This window comes from Pan paniscus, chromosome 1 (genome assembly GCF_029289425.2).
Source record: "Pan paniscus chromosome 1, NHGRI_mPanPan1-v2.0_pri, whole genome shotgun sequence".
Taxonomy (NCBI): Eukaryota; Metazoa; Chordata; class Mammalia; order Primates; family Hominidae; genus Pan; species Pan paniscus.
The window spans coordinates 11,436,696-11,453,853 of record NC_073249.2 but is presented as its reverse complement, the minus strand read 5'-3'; the positions used below and the strand labels follow the sequence as shown (position 1 = coordinate 11,453,853).

Genomic DNA, 17,158 nt, shown 5'->3' with positions numbered 1-17,158 from the left:
AAGCCGTGTGCTGGAGAAGGAGGCTTTAATTATGTTACAATTATAATTACAATCTATCATCGTTTTAATGAATGGTTTTACAGAGCAGAATACTAATGTCTGTCTTTAAACAGTGTTTTCCCAGCCTATAATAAATAAAGTGAAACCTCAGCTCTTGAAAACTCATTTCTTGCCATTAATGGAGAAACTCAAGAAAAAGGCAGCTACGGTGGTGTCTGAGGAAGACCACCTGAAAGCCGAGGCCAGGGGGGACATGTCGGAGGCTGAACTCCTGATCCTAGATGAGTTCACCACACTGGCCAGAGATCTCTATGCCTTCTACCCTCTCTTGATTAGATTTGTGGACTATAACAGGTATGATCAGAAGTAATTTAGTAATTTCCCTAATTCAGTCATAACGTTTCTTGGCTCACATGTCCTTGTTGAATCGCTTCATTCACTATTTGGCCATGAGCTTGTTGGTAATTATAATTAACTGTTTATAGGCAAGTTAATTTTTGGCTTAAAATTAAAACACCTTAAAGTCAAAGTTGGCCGTTTCATTCTGATTTTGCATGTAAAAGTTAACAGTTTGACAGTTATGATGTTTAAATTTTTTTTTAAATGTTACAACGCTGTGCTGAAACCATCATGAGCTCTGTGGTCGGTACATTTAACTTTGGGGGGATGGTTTTTTTTTTTAATTAACTTTAAGGAGTAGCTGAGAAACCACTGTATTTATTATGTGATCCAGGGCAAAGTGGCTAAAGGAGCCTAACCCAGAAGCAGAGGAGCTCTTCCGCATGGTGGCTGAAGTGTTTATCTACTGGTCCAAGTCCCATGTGAGTGTGAAGATATTGACAGATCACGCCTACTGTTTGTAGGCACCTGCTTACTTGCCTCGTAGGTTTCATGTAACAGTTGAGGAGAGAGAATAGGTTCCCCTGAGGAGTTTGAGGGAATATAAACCTTCTTTTGAGTTTTGCAATTTATCCTTTAAAAAAATCACAGGGATTTTTAATTGCACTCCATAAACATATTTTAAATTTGCCCCTAAATTTTGGACTAATATTGACATTACATAAAGATGTACTATTTTTACTATCTAGCTTTCCCTATCTCTTGGCATTTTGTTCTCTTAATTTGCAGTTCTCAGTTTGAGACGTGCTTAAATAGACTAGCCATTTCCAACAATAACACACACTCATTTTACTTGTAAAGGTACTGCTTCCATAAATTTGTTTTATCTTCACACACTTTACACCTAAGGAATTTAGTTTGGCTCACATTTTAGAATCTGTTGGGTTTTAAAATAAAGCTTCTTTCTACTGACAATCCTGTTGATAGAATTTCTAAAGTACGTATTTGGTGAATTTTCACTATTTTGTATATTGCAAGTGGAACTATGTATTTTTAAACCTGGAAAAGATTTTAATCATAACAATCGTATAGTATTCTATCATTATTTCAGTAACTAGCAGAATATAGGTAAAAGAGCATTGATGATTATCCTGAATTATTTTAAAAATTTAGAATTTTTATATCAATTATAATTCTATGCCACTCTGTAAATGAGAGACAAAGAAAATAAAAATTTCAACCTCAGTTTTATCATCTGAGCTATCTTACCAGTTTACTTAATCAGACTGTTGTACAAATCAAATTACTTTGAATACATAATATTTTTTAAATATTCATATTTAATATTTGGGATGACAAATATTATTTATTGCCTACATCTGAGGAGTCTGTCAAACTTAATAGCAAACTTTATATAGAAACATACATTAAAAACATAATCACTCAGAAAGGATATATGAAATAATGGCTGCTTAACATGCAAATTTGTATCTTCACAAAGATACAAATTTATTTATCCTGTGTAACTCATGTTTGGGGGATGCAATAGATCATCCAAGGTATTCTGAAGGAAAATTCAAAATCCACTCTAAAAAGATAAATAGATTAGATATGTAGGTAGATAGATAGATAGATAGATAGATAGATAGATAGATAGATAGATAGATAATGCATACCCGGTGACAGGTGGGAGCATTGCTTGAGCTCAGGAGTTAGAGGCTGCAGTGCCCTATCATTGCACAGCTGCATCCCAGCCTGGGTGACAGAGCCAGAGCCTGTCCCTAAATACATACATGAATGAATGTATAAATAAATGAATTCCAGAAGAAATCAGTCCATTTTGAGCTGCCAAAAAACAAAGATGAATTTTTGCTTTTTGCCTGTTGTTTTCCCTGTTGGGTTACTTCACTTAGAATGCCTCATGGGAAAATAGGGGGAGCCCAGGAAAAAATTACTAAAAACTGCATATTTTTATTTGAAGAACTGAAACTCTTCAGTTTCCTCAATCATTAAAATGCCGAAGAAGCGTCTTTAGATTTAGGTACAAGATTAAAGTTTGGAACAAGAGTATTTATCATAATCAGTAGGTTTTCAGATGAATGTCTAATCATACTTTCAAGAATAAGCAAAAATATCTGAATATGTACTTTTGAATCTCATGGGCATATATTAATATAAACATAAATTGGCTAGTGTGTTATGTTTTTCCCCAAATATTTAAAGATAAATTGATTTTGCCAGTCTTTTTATGTTCCCAAATTAAAAGGGAATAAATAATGATATGGTATTTTAAAAACAGGTAAAAAATCTGACAGAATAGAAAGTTACATCATAGTTCTATGTGTCCTCGGAAAGTCTATGTTAATCTCAGGCATCAGTATATGCCTTTCACCAGCTAACCAGGCGTTTGAATATTCATTCTACTCCTTGGTAAACGTGTGATCTTGCAATTAAATTTTCTGAATCTTAGTTTTCCCATCTTTGCAATGTGCATATTCATATCTAGTTCACAGAATTGTTGCTTCTAGCCAAGTACCCTCATTAGATACTCAAGAAATACTTGTATCCTTTTTTGATAATTCTTATATATCAAATTAATACTTATCTCTGTAAAAACTTGCAGGTTCTGTGTAACCTCTAATTACAAAGACTTCTTTAAGTGGTTTTAACTGAAATTTCCTTTGCAACTTCTCAGAATTTCAAAAGAGAAGAGCAGAACTTCGTTGTACAGAATGAAATCAACAATATGTCTTTCCTTATTACTGATACCAAGTCAAAGATGTCAAAGGTATTACTATAACCTGTTTCACTGTTCTAGAAAATATCTGAATGTGACTTTCATGAATTGACTTCTTTTTTTTTAGATTTTCGAAGATTTGTAACTGGAATCTGACAGATTTGGTAATGTTATAAATTGGTTCAAACATGCAAGCTGTTTTAAGGTTACCAGAATTTGTTTGAATCAGGCATGGTAAGACATGCAGACAGGAAATGACTGTCATGAAGGAAGACATTTCTACTGACAGATCCCTGGAAACAGGAGGCATGCCATGCCAGGCAGGGCCCCCCGGGGAGAGGTCAGGGTCGGTCAGGAGGCAGAGAGAGCAAAGAGAAGACGTGGGCGAGAGCTTGCCTCGTGGTCTCCACTGGAAGGAATGGACAAGGCAGGGCAAACAGGTTTCTGATTGGCTAATTTGAATAATTTTCAGGGGCTCCACATCATAGGGCCTGTCCTTGGCTGCCTGGTACCTAGTCCCAGAGTGATTAGAGCAGGTGGATAGTAGCCCAGAGTATAAGAGCCCGATAGGGGAGGCAGGGGTCAGTGTGGGCTCTGGGTTGGTTGATTTGTATATGAAAAGCAAGCTCCCCAAACCAAGGAAGCCATTTCCTTCTCTAGGACTTGCCTAACCATGGGAGGGACTGCTGTCTCCCCAGGATCAGCAAATCTCCAAGATGTCAGAGCAACAGAATAAAGACATGCTTCACACACACACACACACACACACACACACACGCGCACCCCCCACTCACAAAAAGTCAGTATAATGTATGTTTAACATGTCAACACTATGTGTCCATCAAGTGTGAATATTTGTGTGCTCATGTGTACCAAGGAAACAGACCTCAAAATAAATTCGCTGCATTATTTAAAAGCCACATGGACGAATTCCAGGTTCTCATACATGAAGTGGGAAGTATCTTTCCAGATTTTTGTTTTCTCTGTCACTCCTATTGGGGAGGGGAGTAGCTTCCATTTAAAGCATTTTAAAGGGGCTTTATATGTTTAATTCCTGCTAAATGAGAAATAAATATATTACATGTGGTAACATTTGGCTGCCAAATGGCCAAAGATCCAAAAATGAGTGCTACTCAGGCAGAGCAAATTAGCCTCTACTGACTCAATAAATTCTGGCAACAGAGTAGCCCACTCCACTGACCTCCAAAAGTCACCGGATCCTCAGGCCTGCTCTGTGATCTGTCACAAGGGAAGTAGAATGGTATTGCTTGGTAGGCCTAGTCTTGTTTAAGAGTTTTGAATGCCCTGTGTTTGACCCGACAGCACATGAACTAGAAGCTAATGCCAGAAGTCTGTGTATTCCTGTACAGATACCCTTTTCCCTCTTTTCCATTAGTCGAGTCCAGTGATTCTCAAAGATACTCTCAAAGCACTACATGTCATAGAACCTAGAGTGAGACATGCATAAAGATGACTGATTATAACACAGTTTGCTCTTATTTGCAAGAAGAAAAAAGGGGAGTAATAGATAAGAACCTCTCAATTTTAACATTTCTGAACCACAAATTTTCTCAAACTAAAAAATTATTTTTTTGTTTTTGTTTTTGTTTGTTTTTGTTTTTTTGAGACAGAGCCTTGCTTTGTTGCCCAGGCTGGAGTGCAGTGGTGCGATCTCGGCTCACTGCAACCTCTGCCTCCTGGCTTCAAGCGATTCTCCTGCCTCAGCCTCCCAAGTAGCTGGGACTACAGGCGCATGCCACCACGCCCAGTTAATTTTCGTATTTTTAGTAGAGACAGGGTTTCACCATATTGGCCAGGCTGGTCTCGAACTCCTGACCTCGTGATCTGCCGGCCTCGGCCTCCCAAAGTACCTGGATTGCACTCCAGCCTAGGCAACAAGAACGAAAATCCATCTCAAAAAAATATAGATAGATAGATAGATAGGTAGATAGCATTTATTACAAGTTCTCTGTGTTTATTTGTGGGTGTGAGAAAGGTGGGTTTTGCCTGTTGCATTATACAATTGTACTCTGTTTTTTTCTTAAGATTTCATTTCCTGTTGAAATGTAATCACAGGCCTTGGACATTTAAAGCTAGGCTAATTTTTATAATTACTATATCTAAAATACAAAAAAGTATCTTTTTATAGGTTTTTTTTTTTGGTAGGCTATTTCATTGTAGGAATATTAGAAAATTTTTTGTAAGTTCCCACAGAAAGGTTTGTGATAAATACAACCAATTAAAACTGTGCTTTCTGTTCATAATGTGGTAAAGGAAAGAGCTTGGCTTTCAGAGGCAGATCAGCCTGGAGTGCTGACTCTGCCACTTCATAATCCCTTCACTCATCTTAAACCTCACTGTTCGTAGCAGCAAAATGTTTGTCATGCTGCTTACCTTGATGGAGGCTTGTAAAATCAGAATAATGCGTGTATTGTGCCTCACAGATTATAGGCATGCAACAAATTTTAACAGATATGAATTGTAGTAACAAAATGATAAAGTTAAAATACAGCTGAATATCTAACAATCATATAGTTAATAAGTACTTAGAAAACGTATGAGAGAAAGAAACTGATAGGATAGTCAAAGATGTCAGAGGTAAGTGAGGATTTGAATAGGTCTTGGAAAATGAGTCTTTTCTAGATGGGTCATAAGGAGAGAGGGTGGAGGAGCCTGCTGATATCCCATTTTATGCAGCCATAGCACTGTTTTTGCTCAAATCTAACAGTATCTTTGAAGAAGAGTCTGTTTGATGTCTTTCTTGCCATTTTCCTGGTCCACTATTAAATTTAAGGCTATTTTCTGTGAAATTGTTACAATCATATTTGTATGTTTGTGGGTGTGTGAGAGACAGAGATAGAGAGGAGGCAGAAGGAGAGGTTGATTGATTGATTGATTAATTGATTAAAGAAAGGGCTCAGGTGGCTGGGTGCGGTGGCTCACGCCTGTAATCCCAACACTTTGGGAGGCCAAGGCAGGTGGATCGTGAGGTCAGGAGTTCAAGACCAGCCTGGCCAAGATGGTGAAACCCCATCTCTACTAAAAATACAAAAAAAAAAAAATTAGCCAGGCGTGGTGGTGGGCGCCTGTAATCCCAGCTACTTGGGAGGCTGAGGCAGAGCATTACTTGAACCCAGGAGATGGAGACTGCAGTGAGCCAAGATCACACCACTGCACTCCAGCCTGGTGACAGAGCGAGACTCCATCTCAAAAAAAAAAAAAAAAAAAAAAAAGGGCTCAGGTGATTGATTTAAGAAAGGGCTCAGGTTAGTCCACTTCCCTTCTTAAATATGGCCACATATGGGCCATGTTATTACATCTTCATATCTGAACCAAATGCACAGATTGAAAATGAAAAAGTGTGCAAATTCATTAGCTTTAGCGGCTCTGTTTAAATTATTGAGCTGCTCCTATGAGCAAGGCACAGTGCGTGGCTTTGAATACAGAGAAACGACAAAACAGGTTTGGCAGCTGCCCCAAAGGAGCTGCATAGTTTGGGGAGGAAATAGGCACTAAGCAAATGAACAAAAAATACCCAATATATGTGTACAGGAGGATATTTTATTGCTTATAGATTTAATTTCCTCATATGAACAGTGACATCACCCATCAATGTTCAAATATTTACTACTCTTTCCGGTTATAGATTTCTTCTGGGGTGGAAAGCAAAATTATTGTTTGTGTATAAGTAGGAATTCATTTGCCTAGTGTTACTCAAAATTGACCAATTTGTAGATGCGTTTAGTGTTGGTTATTTTTATTATAAGCTCACAAATATTTATAAATATTAAACCAGATATAAGCTCCTTCTGCCTATACAACCATAAAACCAAAAGAACTTTACAGGTTAAAATCAATGAAAACTCTAACACCAATAAATTTAGACTAAGAAAACTCCAAACCAATACAATTTAGACTATATTGGGGATGTCGCTTTGCTGAAACTAAATTACCGGTATTGGATAGAAGTATGTTTGTATAATTTATATCAATTTGCTTAATTTTTAGGATAGTGGTTCTTCATTTGGGTAATTATTTTTATCATTTTAGTTATGTTGTCCTTTGAACAAAGAGCCCATTTTAAATGATCCATTTTTTAATGAATGAGTCAATTTAACAGTACAAATTATTCGTCATGTTTTTTCTAATAAACTTACTGAGAATAATCTCTTACAAGTTGGTATGTATAAAAATGGGATTCATGCAATAAGCATATCTTTTTGGAACAGAAGTATAATTCTTACTGCTATGGTTCAGAAGATTATAGGTTTAATATAACACTTCAATATGTAGTTTAATTATTACATAATTGTATATTTTATAATGTAATATATAAGCTATCATTGCTATATGGTGACTCACTTGTTTCACTCCTTTTACTATCGTAAAAATGTCTTTCAACCTCATGCTATGATACATTTTACCTTCTGTTAAGTAAAACAGATCATTTGTATATTAAATTCTATTATGTTTTTTCTCAATAGCCCGACTATTACAATGTATTTATATTTATAAATATTAAAATATTTTTCATTATCATTTCATTATCACGAAACTATGTTGTAACTTTGAATTACTGCTACAAAATATTCAACATGCACAAATAAGTGGATGTGGGACAATTATTTTAATTTTGACATTAGAACATGCCCTCTTGATAGAATACTCATTACCCAGTGAAAATTAGATTCTGTCATTTAAGGTGACCCTGTGTTACTAGCATAAGCCTCAGAAACATCACAAGAGCGCCCTTGAGTAACATGGCAGTATTCAATTGTAAACTGGTTATCCAGATCGTCCTGAATATTTATGAAACTCCAATGAGTATATTACTTCTATTTCTACTAGACGGGGACTGAGGCTCTAGGAAGACAAGTTTGCAGACTGTATAAAAGAAAAATGCATTTTATAATTGTTCTGATATATTAGACCACACACACACACACACACACACACACACACACCATATACATGTATATATATTTCAAAGCAAGCATTTGTCAAAACAAAAATAAGCCCTTTATTCTTATATTTCTTAAGCATTGAAAATTAGAAAGCACACAATATCTGAAATTACTATAGAATTTTTTATATATTTATCTGCTTCCCTAAAATTACAATTTTCATTTTTCTTCTAAAAATTATGTGGGAATGCATACCAGTGAATTATAATGACCTAGGAATCTGAGGGTAGGACTTGAAATTAGCAAAAGATGCTAAGAAGGGAAGAGAAAAATTATTCTCAAAATAGGAGGATTTTCAAAACTAGGGAGCAGCAGAAAATGAAGAAGATGAAGTGACAAGTTAGGGAAGAGTCACAGTGGTTCTACATGTGAGAAAAGCAGGTTCAGATCCCAGCATTTCTCTTTGTTCCATAGGCAGCTGTTTCTGATCAGGAAAGGAAGAAAATGAAGCGCAAAGGAGATCGGTATTCCATGCAGACCTCTCTGATTGTAGCAGCTCTGAAGCGGTTACTGCCCATTGGGTTGAACATCTGTGCCCCTGGGGACCAGGAGCTCATTGCTCTGGCCAAAAATCGATTTAGCCTGGTAAGTCTCCTTTTCATCCCAGCGGTAATGATCATCTGACCTCCAGACTCTCAGTGTTTGATTCCTTTGTCTCACTGCCCTATGTCAATATTTCATTTGCATTACATGTTTTATTAAGCAGGTTTTCTAGACAGGCCCAAGACTCAAACATAAAGACTTCTTTTTTTTTGAGGCTGTTTTTATTTGTAAGTTATGTTAATCACCTCCGGGACACATTCAAGAACCAAACAGGAAAGACACAAACCAATCTCTGGTAGTGAAAAAAAATGGATTTCATATAAACTTCTATATAAAGTTTGTGATGAGAAGTATATTCAAATTTATGAAGGGTGATTTTTCAATGTTAGAAGCATAATATATCGTGCCAACTGTGGGTAGATAAGGTGTTGACTTTTAAATCAGCTGCTGTTCTCCTCTGCAAGATTTAAGTTCCTCTGCAAGATTTAAGTTCTCAAGATTTTACAATGTCCTCTGAGTTTCTGTTCTTCATAGCTATGCAAATGAGGATGCAATATTTTGTACATTGGAATTTCTATTTTATATTTATGTAAATTGGAGGACATATTCTCCATTCCACATTGAATCACTGAAGCTCGTCACTGAACATGCATCATTTGACATTCTAAAATGAGTGAATTGAGGGAAAGCTGTGGGAGTGGGCTGCATCACGCAGCTCTACTGGCAGTTCTCTATAGTTTGATTCTCAGTTGCATTTTCCTTGCTATTAGTGGGTCATGGAGGATGTTATTAAGGGCTAAAATGACTTTGTGGAGATTTGGAAGAATACTGGAGATATACTTCTATTTCAGCCCAAGAAAACATGCTATGCCCCCTTCTTCTTATGAATTGGAAACTTGATTCCATTGAATTTTAATGTCCTTACTGTGGAGGTAAAGCAGGTCATTACCTTGCTTCAGGCTACAGCAGTACCAAGAAGTTATTTGAACGAGAATGCCCCAAATTTGTAGCATGTAATTTTATAAAGATGTTTCTCAGACGTATACTATTTCAAAAAAGGTTTGGATTGTTTCTATTGACTTGTGACAGTTGATGCAATATAAGACTCCTTTTAGGTAACATATATTTCTTGACAGAAAGATACTGAGGATGAAGTACGAGATATAATCCGCAGCAATATTCATTTACAAGGCAAGGTAAGCCAAATTTTATTCTTAAGCCACATTTACTACCTATACATTAGTTAATCTCTCTTTAAAATAATACTATAAATAATGTTACTTTAAACATTAAGGTAATAGACATATTTTAATTAGTCATTATCCTACTTGCAAAACCTTTTGTATTAAAAATTCTAAAGATAATAAATGATATATTTTTAAAGAAAATTACCAGAGATTGTCAAATTTTGGAAAACATATATGTCATCAGTTGAAATACAGATTGGATGTATTCTTTTTTAATTATTATACTTTAAGTTTTAGGGTACATATGCACAACATGCAGGTTTGTTACATATGTATACATGTGCCATGTTGGTGTGCTGCACCCATTAGCTCGTCATTTAGCATTAGGTATATCTCCTAATGCTATCCTTCTTGATAGAGGAGTTTTAGGGTCTTTTGGACATAGAGAAGTTGTCTATAAGAAAATGTTGGCTAGGCACAGTGGCTCACACCTTTAATCCCAACAGTTTGGGAGGCTGAGGCAGGCAAATCACTTGAGCCCAAGAGTTTGAGCCTGGGCAACATGGCAAAACCCCGCCTCTACAAAAAGTACAAAAATTAGCTGGACGGTGGTGCACACCTGTAGTCGCAGCTACTTGGGTGGCTGAGGTGGGAGGATGGCTTGAGCCTGGGAGGTGGAGGTTGCAGTGAACCAAGACCATGCCACTGCACTCCAGCCTAGACAACAAAGGGAAACCCTGTCTCAAAAAACAAAAAATTTACATGGAGTGATCAGTAGTTAAATATATATTTTTAAGAGTCATTAGTCTATAGGTGAACTAGGCCATTTTTGCATTGCTATATAGAAATATCTGAGACTGGGTAATTTAGGAAGAAAAGAGGTTTAATTGATTCACGGTTCTGCAGGCTGTACAGAAAGTATAACACGGGCATCTGCTTTGGGGGAGGTTCCAGGAAGCTTAAAATCATGGCAGATGGTGAAGGAGAGGCAGGCATCTCGCCTGGCAGGAGCAGGAACAAGAGCAGTGAGGAGGGAGGTGCCACACACTTAAACAGCCAGATCTCACGAGAATCTCGAGGACAGCACCAAGGGGATGCTGCTAAACCACTTATGAAAATTTTGCCCCATGATCAACTCAGCTCCCACCAGGCCCCATCTCCAACACTGAGGATTACATTTCCACATAAGATTTGGGCAGGGACACAGATCCACACTATATCAATAGGCTATATCGAGATTTGCAGCAATAGGAATAAATGAGTTTACCTAAGGAGAAGAGAAGAGTGTACAGTTAGAATAAAAACATGGATGGAAATCGATAGAACACCTACTTTTTAATGGTGGGTGAAAGAATTGTTAGAAGTAGTTTTGGCAATCCAGTGACCATTTACTATTATTTGGAATTTTTTTATACCATTGAATAAATTATTCATTTGTTTATAAAACCTGTCATGCAGTTTTAAAAATCAAGCTAGTATTTTGACTCAGCCTGTTGTCTTCTATTCTGGTGTCCCTTCTGAGGAATTTTTTTTAATTATGAAAATATGCAAATGTCAAAAAGTAACAACAACAATATAATATATGCCTCTCTGGGTATTAAAATGTCTCTTTCCAAAGATCCAAATCATATGATTTTTAAATTAGCATTTTAAAGAATAAGATAAAGGTGAGACATGCCTTCACCATATTCACAATGCACAAGTATTCATTCAGAGCAAATTTCATGTGAAATTTGATGTGTACTCAGTTGTTTACTAACAATTCTTTTAGAGTGAGATTAATTACTATTAGAGTATGATCTCTTTTCAGATAGCCAGAAGAATTTGAACTTTTTTTTTAAAGTTTATAAAGCCTCTATTGGAACTTCAGAAGAAAAGTTTACACTACAAACATTTTTCCCCTATAGGGAGAGACACTAAATGTTTTTACGTACATGGGTATTTGAGAAGATCAGGTACCCCATGAAAGGGTGCAGGGGATCCCCAGGGGACCCTAGACCACACCTGGAGCACCATTATGTAGTTCAACAATTACTGAGTTAGAGACAGAGAGTGCTCAGTACCTCTTAAGAGGAGTCTGGGCCAATCTCAAGAAATGGTCAAATAAAGGTGGTTATGATTATAAGCAGAAAGAAGTTTGTCCATTATATTCTAAAGGTCACTTGTAAGAATATTTTGGACAGTTTAGATGACGTATTCAGGAGACAGGAAGAAGGAAGAGAGCAAAAAAGGAAACATTGATAGTCCATATTTCACCTCCAAATGAATAAGACCTGAAAATAAAGAGGTAATGGATAAATATTCATCTTGTCATTTTATTCTACACTTTCTTAAACTAGGAGTTAGGCAGACATATTTATGAGATACACAGATTTTCAAAAAATGAATTTTTTTATTCCTAACTTCTTGAATACATTGTCTTGAAATTGTAGGGCTGTTCATCCTGAGGCCAGAGGAGTAATTTTATGTTAGAATAAAGATTCTACTTTATTAATTATGTTTATGTATTAAATAGAACTAAGAGTACAGATTAAAACCTGTAAGTATCAAACATAGTCCTCAGACTTAAAAAGTATACGGATGAAAACATTTTATTTTATCAAAGGATAAGTAGTCTTTACAAATCATTTATATACAAAGCTCTATCTGTCTGTGTTTGCCTGTAGATGAAAATTATTTCTGACATTTTTAACTAGGCACTCTCAGTCTGGGAGTTGTGAAGTTTTAGATGTCATCTATTTATTTCTGCTTCATAACATTCAGTCTCCCATTTCTAATGGAGATTCTAAAGTGGAAGACAAGGGGATTGCTTTGTCCGTTTTTTGTTTGTTTGTTTTTTGTTTTTTGAGATGGAGTCTCACTCTGTCACTCAGACTGGAGGGCATTGGTGTAATCTCGGTTCACTGCAACCTCCACCTCCTTGGGTTCAAGCGATTCTCCTGCCTCAGCCTCCCGAGTAGCTGTGATTACAGGCGTGCACCACCACACCCAGCTAATTTTTTGTATTTTTAATCGAGAAGAGGTTTCACCATGTTGGCCAGGCTGGTCTCAAACTCCTGACCTCAAGTAATCCACCCACCTTGGCCTCCCAAAGTGCTGGGATTACAGGAGTGAGCCACCGTGCCCGGCTGCTTTGTCCATTTTTAATAACATACTTATTCTATATTATTTCTTTGAACGGATATGTTCTACCCCCATTAAATTGCTTGCTTTTGTCAATTTCTATGACTTATAATAATGTTTCTAAAAACATGAAGATTTCATATACATTTTTCACCAAGGAAATTTGATGGTATCGAAAAGTAAAATGTGTAGACTCCTTTATGATGAGTGTGATTTTAAAAACCTCTATTGATTTATATAATTTAATATCTTTGTCTCAGTGAAATTAAGCTCTGTTGTAGAGTCCAAATATTTATAGGTAAATGCTATCCTATATCCTTGCCCATAAAAGTAAACATAGAAATCTTTCTACAATTAGACTGTGAATGGGGAGGAGAAGAGCATGGGTAGCCTTACCCATTTTGTTTTCCAGTTTCCCACTCATCCTTAAGCCCTAGTTACAACGTCTTGTGTTAAGGGAAACCTACCCAACCACCAAAGAGTATGATAAATCTCACGGTATTTTATATTTTGTTTTAGTAGCCCTTATCACAATTTTAAATATTTGTTTAACGTCTATCTTCTCTACTAGATGATAAATTTCATGATGACCAGGACTTTATCTGTCTTTCTTAGTATTTTTAATTTTTTTTTGTTTTTTTTGAGACGGAGTCTCGCTCTGTCACCCAGGCTGGAGTGCAGTGGCGCGATCTCGGCTCACTGCAAGCTGCGCCTCCCAGGTTCACGCTATTCTCCTGCCTCAGCCTCCCGAGTAGCTGGGACTACAGGCGCCCGCCACCACGCCCGGCTAATTTTTTGTATTTTTAGTAGAAACGGGGTTTCACCGTGTTAACCAGGATGGTCTCGATCTGCTGACCTCATGATCCGCCCGCCTCGGCCTCCCAAAGTGCTGGGATTACAGGCGTGAGCCACTGCACCTGGCCAGTATTTTTAACTTTTAATAATTGTATATAGTTAAGGTGTCCAACAGGATGTTTCAATATACATAAACATAGTGACATGATTAGTGTAGTCAAACAAATTAGCATATCTATCTCCTGGCATAGTTACCTTTTGCGTGTATGTGCTAAGAGCTTCTGGAATCTACTCTCAGCAAATTTCCAGTATGAATTGCAGCATTATTAACTGTAATCACCATGCTGTACATTAGATCTCCAGACTTGTTCATCCTACATAACTGCAGCCGCGCGTCATGTCTTAACTGGTAAACACTGTAAAGCCCAATAAATAATGATGGGTGGACTCTTCCTATCTTTAGATTGTAACCTTGTCTTTTAGATTCCCATCTTCCCATTGTAACCTTTCCCTTTTTTCTGCAGTTGGAGGATCCTGCTATTAGATGGCAAATGGCTCTTTACAAAGACTTACCAAACAGGACTGATGATACCTCAGATCCAGAGAAGACGGTAGAAAGAGTATTGGATATAGCAAATGTGCTTTTTCATCTTGAACAGGTCAGGCTTTGTGTCAATTCAATCATATTTGCCTTAGCCACATACAAATATTTTAAAAAGAGAATGTGTGTTAATTTGTTAACTATGACCCAAGAAACATATGTTCAGCATATTCATTCTAAAGAATAAGAGTCCGGTGTGCTTAGTATTTCATAAAGACAATTTCTTATAAAATCTTATAAGAAAAGCTTATAAATCTTGTAGCAATATATAGATTATATATTTTGGGAGATCCTGGCCTTTGTTTTGTTGTCTTTTTTCAAATATTTCTGAAAGTATTAGGATTATATTTTTAAATTATTCTAACCAAAAAATTCAGGAGTTACATCTGATTTCAAATACTTTATGCATACTTCATTTTTTAATATTGCTCATAAAAACATGTTTGAGATATTATCTTTTACCGGTTTAATATTTGAAACATTTTCTTTTTTGCCACTTGTTTAACCTTACCTTTTATTAGGTATATTTTTGAGCTAATTTTCCCTGAAATCAGGAACAAATTACACTTAGAGAAGAACAATGCATTGATAGATATTAAAATCATGTAAGGAAAGTGTTTTTATATATTTTTTCAGTTGTGTCCTACTTTACACTACAAAGCTCAGTTTGATATTCATTACCTTTGCACAAGAATGTGTAAAACAAGAACACTTGAAACATTATCAATGAGAGGGTCATATTTTTACAGAAGAGATCATCTAGCTTAGGTAAAATATCTGCAACACAGAGATATATTATCTATTTCTCATCAAGTCCATTCAGCAAAATAATCACATAGTGAAGAAGCTCATTGTAACTTGACCATCTGATCTGTCACAGGGCTCTTATGACAGATCATACTGTTGATGACTTGGTTATTTTATACTAAATATAAAATAATAATAAGATGCCCTATGCCATCTCAGGAACTTTGCCACCTAAATGTATGTGTGTGTGCATATATATATATATATATATGATAAATTTCATAGATGATAAATTGAATTATATATATATAATTTTGTATTGCCTTTAGCCATATTTGAACATATTATCATAGCAATAATAAACATTTTGCTTGTATTCCTGTTTTATATTATCTGAACCTTCACCCCTGCCCTGGACAGTTTAATAATGCAAAGATATCATCTAATGTAGTATCCTTTTAACTTCCTTCTTGCTTACTCAAATACCCTCCCCCAAACGTTAATAATTTCTCTATTGTCATGCAATTTATCACTACACTTGATGAGATTAAAGTCACTAGGATACCCTTAGGCTGTATGGCTATTAACATATATTTACGTTATCTAATACCTTGGAACTTAATACTTTCCCCTGAATAACTTACATAATATTTTCATGAAATATTAAATAAATACAAATTATCATCAATCAGCAGATGACAAGACTTGTAATGAAATTTTAAGTGATTTATATAAAGTCATAGAGTTTTATCTCCAGAATTATATATATATATATATTTAAGATTATTAAAGGTTAATTAAATGGCTACGAGAGGACCATTTCTGACAGCATTGCTCTACCATCAGTTTTTAATTCTTCCTAGTGTTTATACATATATATAGATTTGCTTGAATAAATTCTAGATACATTAAATGAAGCTTATAGAAACTGATTCTATTTTATTATATTCCCATATATTCACAAATATATCCAATCATGATGAATGATGGCATTTCTCAAATGAGGTTCACTTTTCTAAGTATCCATTTATGCCTTGGATGTTTATGGAGTTCCCTGTCCTAGGGCAGCCTTATCCCCAGCAGACCTGGAGGACTGAGTGCTGTAAGAGAGGAAACAGATACTTAAACAGATAAATATGGGATGATACGGAGCTGTTAGGATATAAAATGTGCTGAAGAAAGTATAGAAGCAACCCATACTTAATGTAGATATGAAGTAGGTAATCCCTGTATAAATCTTAAGGTAGGAATTATCTAGAAAAAGTGGGAGGATCAGAGTTTTTCAAACTGTTAAGAATATGGCGAGATTGGTTTATCATGAGAGGAGGGTTTTGAGTTAAAAGAAATTGTCGATTATCAAAAATAAGAAGTGGGAGATATCCTCGTGTTTAATTTATGCCTTTAATATCCCTCTGCTAATGATAACATGTGACTGAGTCACAGAGGAGCGTGCAAAGAATATTTTAACTTGCAAACGTCAGTGTAAAAAACAGTAGGTGGACAGGAAACACTTGTTGATTTAATTTATCTCAAGTATCAGCAGCCTGTTTTAGATGTATATTTTGTGTTGTATATCTGGTAAGTTTTCTTATGAGAGTAGGTTATCTCCATTGAATTTTCTAATAATTCAATTCTAGCCAAGCTAACACATCAGCACATCAAGACATTCAGACAGGGTTACAAGGTACATCTTTGTGTTCGCCTTTGGATCACATATCTCACAGATAACTATTTACTTATCATTGATTTAGAGGAAAGCACACTGTTTCAGGTATTTCCTGAAATACTTTAATAGGCAGGTAATAAAATGCCTGCCAAATGATAAGCTTCCTGGTGGCAGGAACCCTTTTTGTTGGATTTTTACTGTATCTTAAATGCCTTAGGAACTTAAAATATGTTTGTCGACTGTCACCCATGCTGATCATAATGCTGTAATTCCTGTAAAAAGCTGTCATCTACAGACTGGGGTCTCAAAATGGAAATTTAAATTGAAGTATGTTGTGTCTCATTGAAAACTATTGCCCTTGATTGCTTTTACTTCTATGTTAAAGGCCTAACAATGGTTTATTTCACTTGACACAAGCATCAAGAAGATAATTGAAGTGGATAATTGTCACCACGT

At 35.9% G+C, this 17,158-nt stretch overlaps 1 protein-coding gene across 4 annotated transcripts in view; it reads left to right on the top strand.

Annotated features, from left to right (window-relative positions):
• The window catches only part of RYR2 (ryanodine receptor 2), a 788,503-nt gene that overhangs the window by 662,205 nt on the left and 109,140 nt on the right, over positions 1-17,158 (top strand). For all 4 annotated transcript variants that reach the window (XM_034949586.3, XM_055098600.2, XM_055098645.2 and 1 more), the window contains 6 exons: positions 114-354; positions 734-821; positions 3,035-3,127; positions 8,455-8,625; positions 9,720-9,779; positions 14,213-14,347. In XM_034949586.3, coding sequence (XP_034805477.1) covers positions 114-354; positions 734-821; positions 3,035-3,127; positions 8,455-8,625; positions 9,720-9,779; positions 14,213-14,347 — 788 coding nt within the window. The remainder of the gene's footprint in view (positions 1-113; positions 355-733; positions 822-3,034; positions 3,128-8,454; positions 8,626-9,719; positions 9,780-14,212; positions 14,348-17,158) is intronic.